Raw genomic sequence first — 14771 nt, 5'->3', positions numbered from 1 at the left:
GCTTCACCATTGCACCATGGTATCAAATCAGGTTAAAGTTCGATGAACTTATATGAAAAGCATTGATGGGTTATATCCTCAAGCATTGATGGCTCTTCCTTACCTAAACTTCTACGACAAATCATTGGTGGGGCTCGTAGGCTCTTGATAAATTATTAATATAATTTTATTCTTTCGGAGCATGTGAGCTTCAAAATACGTCTCATAAGATAAGAGAGATCTGACGGACTTATGAGCTCTTGATTCCAATACTCCTTAATCAATATGAGATTAAATGGTCTTATCAGTGCTCATTCCCGTAGGAAAGCTAAGGGCTCATAAACGAGGTACACAGCTCAGGAGCGAGTTTACTCGGTTGAGGTGCAGGCATCGAGGCCTCCTTCTAGCACCAATTTAATAAGGGACCATTTAATCTCACGTTGATTGAGGAGTATGGGAATCAAGGGCTCATAAGTTCGTCAAATCTCTTTTACCCTCATAGGTACCTTTTAGAGCTCACATGCTCCGAAAGGATAAAACTGTATAGATACGCCCAACATTCAAAACGAATAATTCCTCATAAGCTTAATGATCACACCAATGAAAGTCATAATGGATCGACGGTGGCCGGAGGTGTAGTTTCATACCAATTTTTCTCTTAATATTCTACAACACTATTAGCTGTACAAAAACGTAGCATGGAGGATCAAAGTTGCTAATTTCACGTTGCTATTTGGCTCAAAACCACGGAAAAATTAATGTTTAATAATTACTATATATCAGCAAGAGAAAGTAACATAACATTTCTATTAATTACAAGGGAAGGTGAGATTAATGAATTAGGAATTAAGTGCTTCCAAAGACACTCTCATAAACAGGGGTGGAAAACAAATAGTGTCTCATCCATATTTAGTTGCTTAATCTTCAAGAACTTGTAATAGTTCCTGTCAAACATCTTGTACAGCAAAAAGTGCAGGGGAAGACATGACATATATAATTAATTGATTGCAATCATAGTTTCTTCTTTGCAGAAAGCAATTTACGCTCAGAAAACATGATTAATTCCAAGTGAGACAGGCGTACGCACACGTTAAATATCAGCATATTTGTGCAGGCAGATATCTGGTTGTGGTAAAGAACATGAATGGCTTGATGCAATTATAATGGGTTTCCGTGAATCTCGGCAACACACCATGAACTGATGCTGCTGGTTCCCATGGAGAGGTTGCTTGCCACTGCATCTCCGTGCAACTCCTGATCTACTCCAACTCAGAACTCAATATAACCTACACCTAAATTTTTTGGTTTCCTTGGCATCAAGTGAGGGATATATGAATGTTTCTGAAGGTTGACTGTGCTACGTATAGTGCAGTATTATTCTTAGGTATGGCAATTACTGAGAAGACAGTCCAATACAGAAGTCTCGTGGTTCATTAAACCCGAGGATGGCTGTCGAAAGAAGACAGATATTTCGATTTCTTTCTTTTCTAGTGTTCAATGCATGAAAGCTTGGCGTCGTTAATAGTAACGTCGTGAGATATTAAGCCAAGCAACTCACATGAATAGAACCCTTCTCAAACCCTCCCTCCTCTTCCTCCCTTCCTTTCACTTCAGCTGACTCCATAAGTTTTGTTCTTTTCTCTTCACGCATAGTTGTTGGTCCAGCCCGTGCCCGTGTGTGCATGAGAGCGTGCAGCTTGCGGCGGCGTGCAGAGAAAAGAGGAGAGAGAAAGTAAGGTTTCTTAGTTTTCTGTTTGACGATCGGTGGCCAAACATCATCAGTTTTGACCTAAATTTGATGTGAAGAACTCTATAATCCTAACGGTGTTGATCTATAGTTTACCCTCTCTAAGATATTTTTCTATTATATCCATTTTATGAGATCTAAAATTCTCGTATGAGGAAATCCATTCTATCCTACGAAGATATGAGCCAAGATTGATAATCTTGATGTTATTGTGATCATCTAGTTATTCTACAGAAGACTGATTGTAAACCTGTTATCATTACTATTGATAGTGGAAGTTTGAGGTGGACTATGGTCCGTGGTTTTTTTCATATTGGGTTTTCCACGTTAAAAGATTTGGTCTCACTGTGTGATTGATTATTTGCCCTATTGTTTATGCTATGCTGGTTGATATTTACATTTGGATATCAAGTTGATATTTTGATGAGGAACCCATTTTGATACACAAAAAGGGAAAAGAATATTCCGCTTTAATAGGTTTTTTTTCCCAACAAGTGGTATCAGAGCAACATGTTATTTGGTGCTAGTTTTTTTTGTGTGATTGAAATAGAGCAGTCAAATGATATGATTAAATTGAACTCATCAAATTATTCCACTTGGAGGCGTTTGATGGAAGATTTGTTTTATTGGACGATAAAGAATGAGAAGTTCAACATAGAAAAGACATTGCATATATTAGAAGATGGATGGATATAAACTTGCATGAGTATATTTCAGATGAAACCAGAGCTGATGTTGTTTGGCAAAGGTTAGAAAACCTCTTTGCGAAAAAGGCAATGGGAAATATAATTTTTCTCCTTAGAAGGCTTATAAATTTGAAGTATAAAGATGGTGGTAACATTGTTAAGCATATAAGCCTATTTCAGAGTCTTGCAAACAAGTTGGTTGCTATGAAAATGAATATAGATGATGAGATGCATGGATTATTACTTCTCAGCTCTTTACCAGAAAGTTGAGAAACATATGTGGTGACAATTTATAACTCCACGCGAGAGGGGACTTTAAATATAGATATGGTTAAAGACAGTTTGTTAAATGAAGATGTTAGAAGGAAAGAACATGGTGAATCTTCTTTTGAGACATTTGTTACTGAAAAACAAGAAAGACATGGAAGAAATCATAGCAGAAACACATATGAATATAGAGGAAAATCTAAGTCTAGAAGAGATATTAAATGTTTTCACTGTAACAGGCCAGGTCACATGAAGAAAGAGTGTAGGTTTTGGAAGCGAGAACAGAATAAAATGAAGAAAAATAAGAAAGAGACCAATACAATTGCTGTTGAAGGTAATATCACTATTGTTTGTGATGAAGGTTGTGTTAGTCTTGTAGCTCAGGACAGTAATTGGGTAATTGACTCCGGTGCTTCATTTCATGTTACTTCTCATGGTGATTTCTTTATATCTTACACTATTGGTGATTTTGGTAATGTCAGAATGAGAGATAGTGGTATATCTAAGATTGTGGGTATTGGAGATATTTGCTTGGAGACTAGTATTAGGAGCAAATTAATACTCAAAGATGTAAGACATGTTCCAGATATTCGTCTTAACTTGATATCTATAGGTAGACTTGATGATGAAGGCTTTACATACTATTTTGGTGAAAGCAAATGGAAACTCACTGAAGGTTCTCTAATTGTGGCAAGAGGAAAGAAACTTAACTCTTTTTATGTCATGGAAGCTAAGCTACACAAAGGAGAGATTAATGCAATACAAAAAGGTGAAAGTATAGATCTTTGGCATAAGAGACTTGGACATATCAGCAAGAAGGGATTTCAAACTCTTGCTAGAAAGTAGTTCTTACTAGAGTTACAAGGTACATCTCTTAAATCTTATGATCATTGCTTAGTTAGAAAAACACATAGAGTTACATTTCATACATATCCATCATCTAGAAAATCAGATGTTATTGATTTAGTTCATACTGATGTCTGTACTATGCAAACTAGAACTTTTGGAGGTGCTCTTTATTTTGTTACTTTTATTGATGACTATTCTAGAAAAGTGTGGGCTTTTCCTTTGAAATATAAAGACTAGGTACTCGATGTTTTCAAGGAGTTTCATGTCAGTGTTGAAAGAGAAACTGGCAGAAAATTAAAGTGTATTCGATTAGATAATGGTGGTGAGTACAGGGGTCCTTTTGAGAATTATTGTAGGTTCCATGGTATTAGGCTTGAGAAAACAATTCCTAAAACTCCTCGGAACGGTGTGACAAAACGGATGAACAGAACCATTGAAGAAAGGATTAGGTGTATGCTTTCCCACGCCAAGTTACCAAAGTCATTTTGGGGAGAGGCTATGAGAACTACAGTTGATCTGATAAATCTTTCTCCATCAATTCCTCTGAAAGATGATATTGTAGAGAGAGTATGGAGAGGAAAAGATATATCTTATAATCACTTAAGAGTCTTTGGGTATAAAGCATTTGTTTATATTCCAAAAGATGAGAGGTCCAAGCTTGATAGTAAAGCAAAAGCATGTATCTTCTTGGGATATGGTCATGAAGAGTTTGGGTACAGATTATGGGATCTAGTGAACAAGAAGATCATTAGAAGTAGAGATGTTGTGTTTCTTGAAGACCAATTGTTTGATGATGGTGATAATATTGAGAAGCCAGAAACCTCTGTTTATATTCCTTGGAGTCTAGGTCCAGTTCCTTCATCTATAGTTCATGATGATCATGGGGAAGATGAACAAGAAGATTGTTGTGAGAATACCAATGATGATACACCTACAGTTGATGATGCTGAACCAACTGAACAAGCACCTCCATCACCAGTTGAGATTCTATTGAGAAGATCCACTAGATAGCGACAACCATCTACCAGATATCCTCCACATGAGTATGTTATGCTTATTGACAAGGGAGAGCCAGAAACTTACCAAGAAACTATTCTAGATGAGAATAAAAATAAGTGGGTTAAAGCCATGCAAGAAGAGATGAGATCATTGCTTGAGAACCATACCTATGACTTGGTAAAATTGCCTAAAGAGAATAAAGCTCTCAAGAATAAGTGGGTTTATAAATTGAAGACTGAAAATAATAGCTCACAACAAAGATACAATGCACGACTAGTTGTGAAAGGATTCAGTAAGAAGAAAGGTATTGACTTTGAAGAAATATTTTCTCCGGTTGTGAAAATATCTTCTATCCAAGTTATTTTTGGTTTGGTTGCCCGTTTGAATTTAGAAGTTGAGCAACTTGATGTAAAAATAACATTTCTTCATGGTGACTTAGAAGAAGAAATTTTACATGGAGCAACCAGAAGGTTTCAAAGTCAAGGGAAAAGAAAATCTAGTGTGTAAGCTTAGGAAAAGCTTATATGAACTTAAACAGGCACCTAGACAGTGGTATAAGAAGTTTGATTCCTTTATGATGAGCCAAGGGTATGATAGAATCGCATATGATCATTGTGTGTTTATGAAGAAATTTTCAGATGATAATTTATTATTTTACTGCTATATGTTGATGATATGCTGATTGTTGGCCATGATGTTGGAAAAATTGGAAAGCTTAAAAGAGAGCTAAGTAAGTCTTTTGCCATGAAAGACTTTGGGATCGGTGAAACAAATACTTGGCATAGAGATTCTTCGTGATGGGAAGAAAAGGAAGATTTGGCTATCTCAGGAGACTTACATTGAAAAGGTTCTTGAAAGATTCAACATGAGTAAAGCCAAAGCAATTTGTTCTCCACTTGTAGGTCATTTCAAGCTTAGTTCGAAACAATGTCCTACAAGTGAAAAAGAAAAAGAAGAAATGTCCAGAGTGCCTTATTCATATGCAATAGGCAGTTTGATGTATGTTATGGTTTATACTAGGCGAGATATAGCTCATGCAGTTGGAGTTGTTAATCGATTTCTCTCTAATCTTAGAAAGGAACATTGGGCAGCAGTGAAATGAATATTAAGATATCTAAGAGGTACTTCCAGGTTATGTTTATGTTTTGGTAATGATGAACCTGTGTTAGAAGGGTACACATATGCAGACATGGCAAGTGATACTAATTCTAAGAAGTCCACTTCGGGATTCTTGATGACATTTGCAGGAGGAGTAGTCTCTTAGTAGTCTAAGTTACAGAAGTGTGTTGCTCTATCAACCACAGAAGCAGAATACATAGCAATTACTGAAGCCTGCAAGGAAGCTTTATGGATGAAAAAGTTTCTACATGAATTGGGCTTGAAACAGGAAGGATATACTGTTTACTGTGACAGTCAAAGTGTCATTCACCTCTCCAAGAATTCAACATACCATTCTAGATCCAAGCATATTGATGTGAGATATCACTGGATTCGTGATGTGCTTGAGTTGAAAGAATTACAGTTGGAAAAAGTGCATACCAATGAGAATTGTTCAGATATGTTGACAAAGTCTTTGCCCAAAGAGAAGCTTGAAGCATGTAGACAAAGAGCGGGCTTGGTACAGCCCATCATATGAGCTGGAGGGGGAGAATTATTGGATCCAGCCCATATGTGAGCTTGGACAATTGGGTCTATTGAGCCCAAATCACTAATTGAGGGTAGCAAACAAGAGAAAGAGCAGTGCGCGTGTGTGCATGAGATCGTGCAGAGAAAAGAGGAGAGAGAAATATAGAGAGAAAGTAAAGTTTTTGAGTTTTCTGCTTAACGATCGGTGGTCAAACGTCGTCAGTTTTGGCCCAAATTTTATGTGGAGAATCATTACAGCAAACTCTACAATCCTAACAGTGTTGATTTATAGTTTACCCTCTCTAAGATACTTTCCTGTTATATCAACTTTGTGAGATCTAAAATTCTCGTACGAGGAGATCCATCCTATCATATGAAGATATGCTATTCTTGAGCCAAGATTGATGATCTTGATATTATTATGATCATCTAGTTATTCTATAGAAAACCTATTATAAATCTGTTATCATTATTATTGATAGTGGAAGTTTGAGGTGGACTACGGTCCCGTGATTTTTTTCACATTGAATTTTTCACATTAAAATATTTGATCTCACCGTGTAATTGATTATTTACTCTATTGTTTATGCTGGTTGATATTTACATTTTGGATATCAAGTTGATATTTTATTTTGACGAGGAACATAGGAAAAGAATATTCTGATTTTTTTCCCAACAATAGTTGATCTCATGGCTTCCATAAATGGCTGAAAAGTGGAAATATGATGATAGATAAGGTCGTATCACGATATACCGTCGAAGGCATTGATGTCGGACTTGGAATCGAACTGACCTTATATGGGTGGTCTAAGAATGATGTTCATTTAAGGGCAGTAACAGGTCCAGTTGCACCAACGAAAACAATATACGGGTGAAGATTAAGACGCCAAATATGCTGGTGTAGAACATTTCCAAAATGACAAATCAAAATATATTCGACACCAGGAAGTATAACAATTTTCCAACACTAGCTTGATCTGACACAATGATCTATGATGCAGGAAGCCTGCAGAGACGACAAAAGAATAGACCTTCACGTTGGTGTTCTTTGCGATCTATGCGTATAGATATACTATACAATTGGGAATCTATATCAGTAAGAGTTCAGGCAGTACATGATTAATAACATCTGAGAGGAGTAGGAGATGAATTACTTGAGATCCCAAATGCTATCCAAATCCATCACTGGTCCAGATGAAGGATGCACAAAGTCACCGAAGCGTGCCGACGCCATCGAAGATATCTCGGTGGTGCGACCGGTACTGTGGTCTGTGTCTTGCGAGGGGCAGGAAGAAGATGCATCGTTGACAGCAGCTAAGGCTCTCAGCATTGCTTCTTGTTGGTGCAAATAATAAGAGCTTTGAGGAAGGAGGTGTGGATGGGAGGCTGAATTCTGAGGTGGATTTGAGATCACTAGCTGATTCATGACTTGTCTATCCTCCATCCCCATCATGGCGGAGAAGGTAGGAATCGCGTTGGTTTTCGGGTAAGGAGGATCCATGAGAGGGGGCAATGTAGTAGCAGAGTCAAAGAAACCTTCTGCAAGAGAATTAGCCCCTTGTGATTCAGGTGGTGGTATGCTGCTCTTCGTCCCCATCTTCTTGTGAAAGACTTTACAGACGACCCATTCAGCCTGCAACGATAAAGTTCAATGTTTGTTTTTTCTCCTAAAAGAACCGAAGAACAGAAAAAGAAAGAAAAGAAAACGATAAGTACCTTTGCAGATTTTGGGATATTGGGGAATGGGAACTCGCCATCGAGCCTGAATTCATGCATCACCCAATTAGTCTTCTGTCCTTTGGGAGCTCTTCCTCTGTAGAACACCAGTGTCTTCTTCATGCCAACGAGCTCTACTCTCCCCTTATATATCTCCTTATCTTTTCCTGTGGCCTTCCAATAGCCGGCTTCTGTGGCCCTGTTGGTCCTCATGCCAGTCGGGTACTTCCTGTCCCTCTGGCAGAAGAAGTACCATTCCTTCTCTCCCATCCTTGCCTTGGCTGCAACAACATCGAATCGAATCAAGTTTCACAACTCAGACCAGAGACTCCGAAACCAAACACCAAAGAAACCACATGAGAAGCATCAGCTATCAGTTACTTGGAAGATCCCATGGCTCGCACTTGTTGAGGTCCACCTCTCCCATAGCTCTTGCACTGAAGCTCTTGTCGATCACCTTGGGCGAGAGGTAGTGAGTTATGATCTCCTCATCCGTGGGATGGAATCTGAAGCCAGGGGGCAAGCCCATGCAGTCGTCCTCCATGTGGAATTGCACCTTCGGAAGAGAAGATAGAAAATTCAAGAGAACAAATAAAACCTCCTTAACGTCACGAATCCCAATACAGGAGAACACCACAGACAGGAAACGAGAGGAGGAAGGAGATGAACGGAGAACACACCAAATTGTGCTGTAATTTCGAGGTGGATCTAAGAAAGGAGAAAATAGAGGGCAGGGAGATACTTAAACAGCGGTAGGGTTCCTTCAAAGCCTAAAACATCCGTGTCATTTAAGTCACTTCAAAGAGGAGCCACATGGGGAAGGGGAAGGTCCCAAGTATTTTATTGCCGCAATTACTGGTCTTAGTCTTATTACTCATACTATTCCTTATATGAACGAAATATACAGTTTAATTCTTCTTATGATCACGCCATTCTCACTGTTATATATTAGATTTACGGGAGATAAAGCAGCAAGAATCATTCTTCATGCAGTTGAACTAACCATTACAACTCCAATATGATATCTACCAGTCCTCGTTCCAAGTTGTGGAACTGTCTGTGACACGTGACCAGAGAAAGGCATCGTCAAAGTTGGATATGCATGGCAGGTGGTCCGACTTTGGCTACTCTCTTTGGATCGTCTTTATCGCTCCATTATTTATCTCTTCACCCTCAAAATTATCTCTCAAAATGACACTGTTATGATTTGCATAATTGTTGATCAACTGTAGCATACATGTGTCTCTCTGTGACATTACTCGAACTCATGTCATTATATTTCTCAGCCTCTCTGGCTCACCTTTGATCGACAACAAATCCAACCGGGAAATAGGTGGAATATTTCTCGAATTATATATATGAAGTAGCGGTCAAAAGTGAGTATTATCGCTGCACTTGTATTCTTTAATGTTATATGTTTATATTGCACATGTAGATGCATGTTTAGATTTGACTGTTGGCTTGTTGGCAAAGAATATAAAATGAAAGTGTATTGATTCAACTTATATTACTGCACCTTAATATAAAAACAGAATAGTAATAATAATAATAATAATAATAATAATAATAATAATAATAATAATAATAATAAGCTCTTAAATGCTTTTGACTCTTTCCCTCTTCAATGCAAGTAGAGTCGTTCTCATGCTGATGCCTCCAATGTCGTCGGATGGACCCACGCCGCTGTTCAACAATAGCGGCCGCTCTCGATCTCACCAACGCCGTACCCATCGGCCGTCTGACCAATTGCCGAAGGCCGCTCGTGACTGTCTGAATGGTTTTAGAAGCATTTGAAGTCGACGCTAAATATTGCATGGGCTATTAGTTGGCTGAGTACGACTATTGTGGTGTCTTATTTGCGTGTGCATTTGAAATATTAGGTGGGGTGCACCAGTCTAAATCAAGTAGCTCTTCATCTCCCTCGAGGCATGATTTAGTCCATGGATCAATGCAAGAGTACCGTCGTTGATTCAACCAGCGATGCCATGGGAGAATGGTCTTTATAAGCTCTAACCATCAGAAGCACCTCATCTCGGAGCAGTGTGCTTCAAATAAGCATCAGTTGTTTGTGCCACAAGTTCTTCGATTCAGTGACATGCTCCGAATGGGCAGCTAACGTTCATACTATGATTCATGTGGGTCTTCTCTACACTGTTTCCTTGTGATCAATAATATGTGCGGATTGCATGCATCTAACTTTAGCTGGTTGATTCCGCTTACGCTACTTTGCCAGCTTGTCATCTTCATATTTTTGGATTGAGAAAGTCAAACCCGAACGCCTTGCAACCACTGTCCATTATTTCCTTATAGCGAAGAGTACTTTTTCTTTTACTGAGTTCTGACAAGTTCTGAAGAGGTGTTTACGCAATGTAGTAGCACAATGTTGTCATTGGATTTGAATGGACAACAGACTGTGTTCTTATGGGTGCATGTGAAAGCTTTAATGTCCTAGATTCCTTCACATGCTCCTTGAATGCGCCAGCCATGCATGGTGGCAACCCTAGATAGTATGAGTTCGATCTTCACATGCAACCCATCACAGGAGATCATACAAGTGTAGATAACAAAATATCGGAACCAGAACTGAACTATAAGAACCTGCTTCAAGTTCGATTTGAAACAATCGAACCATTGACCCGATTCGATTCTGATTTCCGATTAATTTACTTTCGGTTCAATTCTGATTCGAACTCGAACACCTGTGAAGGTCTCTTCATCAAAAGTTCTTGTGGGCTTTGTTTAACCAGTTCTTGGAAGCCTGCAATGGTGTACCTATGGCCTTCCCTATAATCCACATCAAATCACATCGCTAAAAGGTCTCTCTGCTGCGAGAGATCTAATTGTGTGTTCAGTGCGAGGAGCTCCCGTGTGTATTGTGATACCTACCGGTCAGCAACAGAAACCTGTGCGCAGGTTCATTTATTGGCATGCATACTGTTGACCCGAATTTGACAAAGTACGTATACATGTCGATTGTTTAAGATCGCAAGGATAAGTTTCATGTCGTGTACATGTGGATATATATATATATATATACTATTGATGAGTCTGGCTCACCTGTTTTGATCGAGCAACCAACTGGAGGGTGACAGGCAGATAGAGGCCATCCGTCAATGGAGGAGCTCTTGTTTGGTTGATGGTCACTGGAGCACAGAAAGGAGCCTCACCTTTTTCTAATCAACCTAACATTGATCTATAGATTAGAAGTTTCTTCCATCCCATTCAGAACTTTATTTATGGTCTCACCAAATCAATTTGATGAGAGTTAACTATAATAATGATAAGTACGTTTCGTCCTACACCGAATCGTCTTTTAGTTCGAATCCATCCAAAACGGATAATTATTTTATGAGTCCGAATCAAAATATTCTATAGAAATACAAAAATAAAAGGAACACATATGCAAGACATCCCAAGTTTGCAATAATTCTCGATTTTTGTCGAATGCAACCTTTTCACACAAATGGACAGAAGACTAAACTTATTTTATCTTATCTTTACGTAGCTGCTTTGCTGGACTCTGGAAGATGATCGTAGTAGTCGTCACAAATAGGTTGAGGTCACGCCCTGGGCTTGCACACGATGGTGGAGTGCTTCAGTATGTGGAGGCTGAACTGGCCGCCCTTCTCGGTGGTGTCGACCTTGTTGGCCCCCGGCGGCGGCAGCAGCTCGAAGCTCTGCACCAGAGAGCCGAGGGTGATCCCGAGGATGGGGAGCGCGAGGATGATCCCGGGGCAGCTCCGGCGGCCGACGCCGAAGGGCAGATACCGGAAGTCGTTGCCGTTGGCCTCCACCTTGGCCTCCTCCTCCAGGAACCGCTCGGGGCGGAACTCCTCGGGGTTCTTCCAGTGGGCGGGGTTGTTGGCGAGCCACCAGGCGTTGACCAGGATCTTGCTCTCGGCGGGGATGTCGAAGCCTCCCAGCTTGGCGTCGTGGAGGTTCATGTGGGGGACGAGGAGGGGAATAGCCATGCGCAGCCGGAGGGTCTCCTTGATCACCGCCTGCAGGTAGGGCAGCTTCTGGAGGTCCGGCTCCGTGATCGGGACGCCCGGGCCGAGCACGGTGTCGAGCTCCTGCCGTAGCTTGCGCTGGATCTCGGGGTGGTTCACCAACTCCGCCACCCCCCACTCGATCGACCACAACGTCGTCTCTATGGCTGCACAACACGCTCAAAGAATTAATCCCAAAGCAAGAATCATAACCAGGAAGCATCGAAGAGTAAGTCTCTCCAATTCATCCACCTGCGGCCATTGTCAAAGATAGCTAACCTAGTCAATTTGCTGGTGCCAACCTAAATCAAGTGGGTGGTAGGTTGCCGGTCGCAACCGTAAGCAACGATGAGGATGAGATGATATGTCACACTTCAACTGCCTCATTTATCTCATCACTTCTTCTCTGGAACTATCTTGGGATTGGAGAACTGGTGGTAGTAGGTAATCAGCACCACTGGCAATCAACCTTACTAAACAGGGATTCCGACCTTCTCTCAGGATTATTTCTAGTCCAATGACTGTGATCTTATACGACAAAGTCAACATACTATGTTTAGATATAGCATGTCTAGTTTTGTAAGATCTCCCTTAGTCAAAGCAAACAGTAGCAGAAAGTGGCAAACCCGTATGAGTCACAAGCTATTCTGGCAGGAATTGGAACATCTGCATCCGCCCATAGATGACTAAGAATTGCACGGAATCAACAAAAATAATATAGAAACGATAAAAAATAATTTAATTGTTTATTCACTCCGAGCTTCAAGGAGGGGTATGTCAGTCTGCTAATGTCCATGCATGAGGGGCCACATCTCTTAAGAGGGATTATGTTTTATACAGGTTTACGTATGTACAAATAGTAATCAAATAGATTAAAAAGCAATTAAAGCATAGAATTCCTACGGCTTATTATTTAAGCTGTATGATAAGGTTTTCATTCCCGAAGGAGCCAAATCTCGAACGAGAAACATCTCTCATGCTCATCACCTACCACATGATACTTCACTATGTCATCCAACTCAAGGATATATTTATCTTCTTTTTTTTTACTATTATTTTGTAGATTTAATTTCACCCTTTCGTGAAGCCATCTGGGAAAGAAGATTTCTTCCTGCAAATTGCTTCGTTTTGCAATGGATGGCCCCACGTGAGACCACGTGTGCAGGAATATGACCGATTCCTACCCTTCTGTGTCTCTCTCTGTGATCCAAAGGAGGATCACGTGCTCTAATGGTAAAGCCGCCGCTTCAAGTTCCTTTTATTCGTGCACAACAGTTTCGTGGAGAAAGAAATGGGGAATGTGAGGAGTACCTGCGACGTTGATGTTCTCGACGATGTAAAGAACATTGTCGTAGTTGATCTCCCCCCTCCTCTCGGCATCCAAGATGTGATCGATGGCGCACTTGAGCTCCATCTTCGATCCCAGTTGGTCCATCGTCTTCCTATATTAGCAATCATAGTTTCAATTAGCTTCCAACCCTTCGCGGTTCTGTATGTATATATGTGCTTACTTCTTCGCCGCAACGAAGTGGTCATCGAAGAGCTTGAGGCGTCCGTCCTTGAGCTCCTGGCACTTCTTGAGGTAGCCCCTGAGGAAGGGCCTCAAGATGGGGATGAAGTCGCCGTAGTTGTACTCGAAGCTCTGAGCGAGGCGGCTGCGCTCGCCGTTGGCGGTCCTGAGCTTGTTGAAAAGAGGATCGTCCATGCCTTGGAAGCGGTAGTTGAACATGATGCGATACATGTTGTTGTACATCATGAGCTGCAGGCGGCGACGGAGCACCACTCCTTGGGTGGCGGCCTTGGGGTCCCGCTTCACGTCCTCCACCACCTGCCGTGCCTCCTCCTCCCAGCCCTGCCGGTTCTGCTGCACCACCTTGTTGGTGAAGAATGGGACGGTCATGATCCGTCGCATCTTGCGCCAGTGATCGCCGTACACGGTGAACACCATGTCCTGGCCCTTGCCCGTGAAGATGTCGAACACCACGTTGCGGGTGCGGGAGCCGAACTCGACGCCCTGCGCGTGGAGCACCTCCCGGGCGAGCTCCGGGTTGGAGACCACCACCAGATTCCGCACGCCCATGCGGAGGAGGAGGATATCCCCGAAGCGCTTAGCCAGGGCGGTGAGATTCCGGTGGTTGAGGTCGTCTCCCACCTGCAGCCAGTTGCCGAACACCGGCACGGGGAGGGGCCCAGGCGGCAGCTTGAAGTGCTTGCCGCGGAGCTTGGACATGACGATGGCTAGCGTCACCGCCGCGAAGAGGCCCAGCAGGGCCTTCTCGAGCAGGAGCAGATCCATCTCGATTACGACGAAGGTGGCACAAGCTGGCCAATGAAGAAATAGAGGCGGTGAAAGAGTGACTGGGGTGGGTGGTGGAGATGGAGATGCAAGGGTCAAAGATGGGAGGGAAATTTATAAGGGAGGTGTGTGAGGCGTAGGGCCGACGGAAACCGTTAGATTTGACGGCGTGGTGGAGGGGAAGGTAACGAGATAGGGTGGGTAGGTAAGAAAGAGAGGCTGCGCGTGGGTGGTTGGTGGTGCGGAGTAGGTAGCGTCCTCCTCTCCTGTGTCTTGTCTTATTTGACTGACTCTCTACTATTCCGTCATCATTGACTGCATAAATATAAATAAATCAATACATCAACAATTCATGCGTGTTATATTAAAAACGAAATGTATTTTATGCCCTCACCCAACTCATTACTCAAATCCGACCCGCTAAGAGGGATATATATATATATATATATTACTAATATACGTATTTTTTTATTAGGGAGAAGCAAATATTAGTTTTGCTATGACCAGTGGTCCGTACGTAAGCGTAGAATTCAGATGTGCAACCTATTCTCCCATCTCAATCCTTCGTTTCTGGGATTCTCACATCCCACCCTCCACAGATCCATGAATAGTCCAAC

General features: G+C 41.5%; 2 protein-coding genes across 2 annotated transcripts; both read right to left on the bottom strand.

The window, feature by feature from the left end:
* Positions 1 to 7046: 7046 nt before the first annotated feature.
* LOC135679990 (NAC domain-containing protein 100-like) lies at positions 7047 to 8679 on the bottom strand. Its single transcript, XM_065193967.1, has 4 exons — positions 8550 to 8679; positions 8251 to 8425; positions 7870 to 8150; positions 7047 to 7786 (listed from the first exon to the last, which is right to left on the bottom strand). The coding sequence occupies exons 2-4, from the start codon at positions 8411 to 8413 to the stop codon at positions 7304 to 7306; spliced, it is 927 nt and encodes a 308-aa protein (XP_065050039.1). The 5' UTR covers positions 8414 to 8425; positions 8550 to 8679; the 3' UTR covers positions 7047 to 7303.
* Positions 8680 to 11210: 2531 nt separating this feature from the next.
* LOC135679125 (trans-cinnamate 4-monooxygenase-like) lies at positions 11211 to 14232 on the bottom strand. The gene is made up of 3 exons (XM_065192551.1): positions 13370 to 14232; positions 13170 to 13300; positions 11211 to 12025 (listed from the first exon to the last, which is right to left on the bottom strand). The coding sequence occupies exons 1-3, from the start codon at positions 14152 to 14154 to the stop codon at positions 11430 to 11432; spliced, it is 1512 nt and encodes a 503-aa protein (XP_065048623.1). The 5' UTR covers positions 14155 to 14232; the 3' UTR covers positions 11211 to 11429.
* Between the last annotated feature and the right edge of the window lie 539 nt (positions 14233 to 14771).

This window comes from Musa acuminata, chromosome BXJ1-7 (assembly GCF_036884655.1).
Source record: "Musa acuminata AAA Group cultivar baxijiao chromosome BXJ1-7, Cavendish_Baxijiao_AAA, whole genome shotgun sequence".
Taxonomy (NCBI): Eukaryota; Viridiplantae; Streptophyta; class Magnoliopsida; order Zingiberales; family Musaceae; genus Musa; species Musa acuminata.
Note: the sequence above shows the minus strand (reverse complement) of the source record. Positions and strands in the feature narration are given on the sequence as shown.

What these genes read in the sequence shown, in the direction of transcription:
- LOC135679125 (XM_065192551.1), bottom strand. Translation starts at nt 14,154, where the DNA reads ATGGATCTGCTCCTGCTCGAGAAGGCCCTGCTGGGCCTCTTCGCGGCG. An exon ending in CACTTCGTTGCGGCGAAGAA is followed by an intron (nt 13,301 to 13,369) that starts GTAAGCACATAT and finishes TTGCTAATATAG; the next exon opens with GAAGACGATGGACCAACTGG. An exon ending in CGAGAACATCAACGTCGCAG is followed by an intron (nt 12,026 to 13,169) that starts GTACTCCTCACA and finishes CGTGTTGTGCAG; the next exon opens with CCATAGAGACGACGTTGTGG.
- LOC135679990 (XM_065193967.1), bottom strand. Translation starts at nt 8,413, where the DNA reads ATGGAGGACGACTGCATGGGCTTGCCCCCTGGCTTCAGATTCCATCCC. An exon ending in CGAGCCATGGGATCTTCCAA is followed by an intron (nt 8,151 to 8,250) that starts GTAACTGATAGC and finishes ATGTTGTTGCAG; the next exon opens with CCAAGGCAAGGATGGGAGAG. An exon ending in ATATCCCAAAATCTGCAAAG is followed by an intron (nt 7,787 to 7,869) that starts GTACTTATCGTT and finishes TTATCGTTGCAG; the next exon opens with GCTGAATGGGTCGTCTGTAA.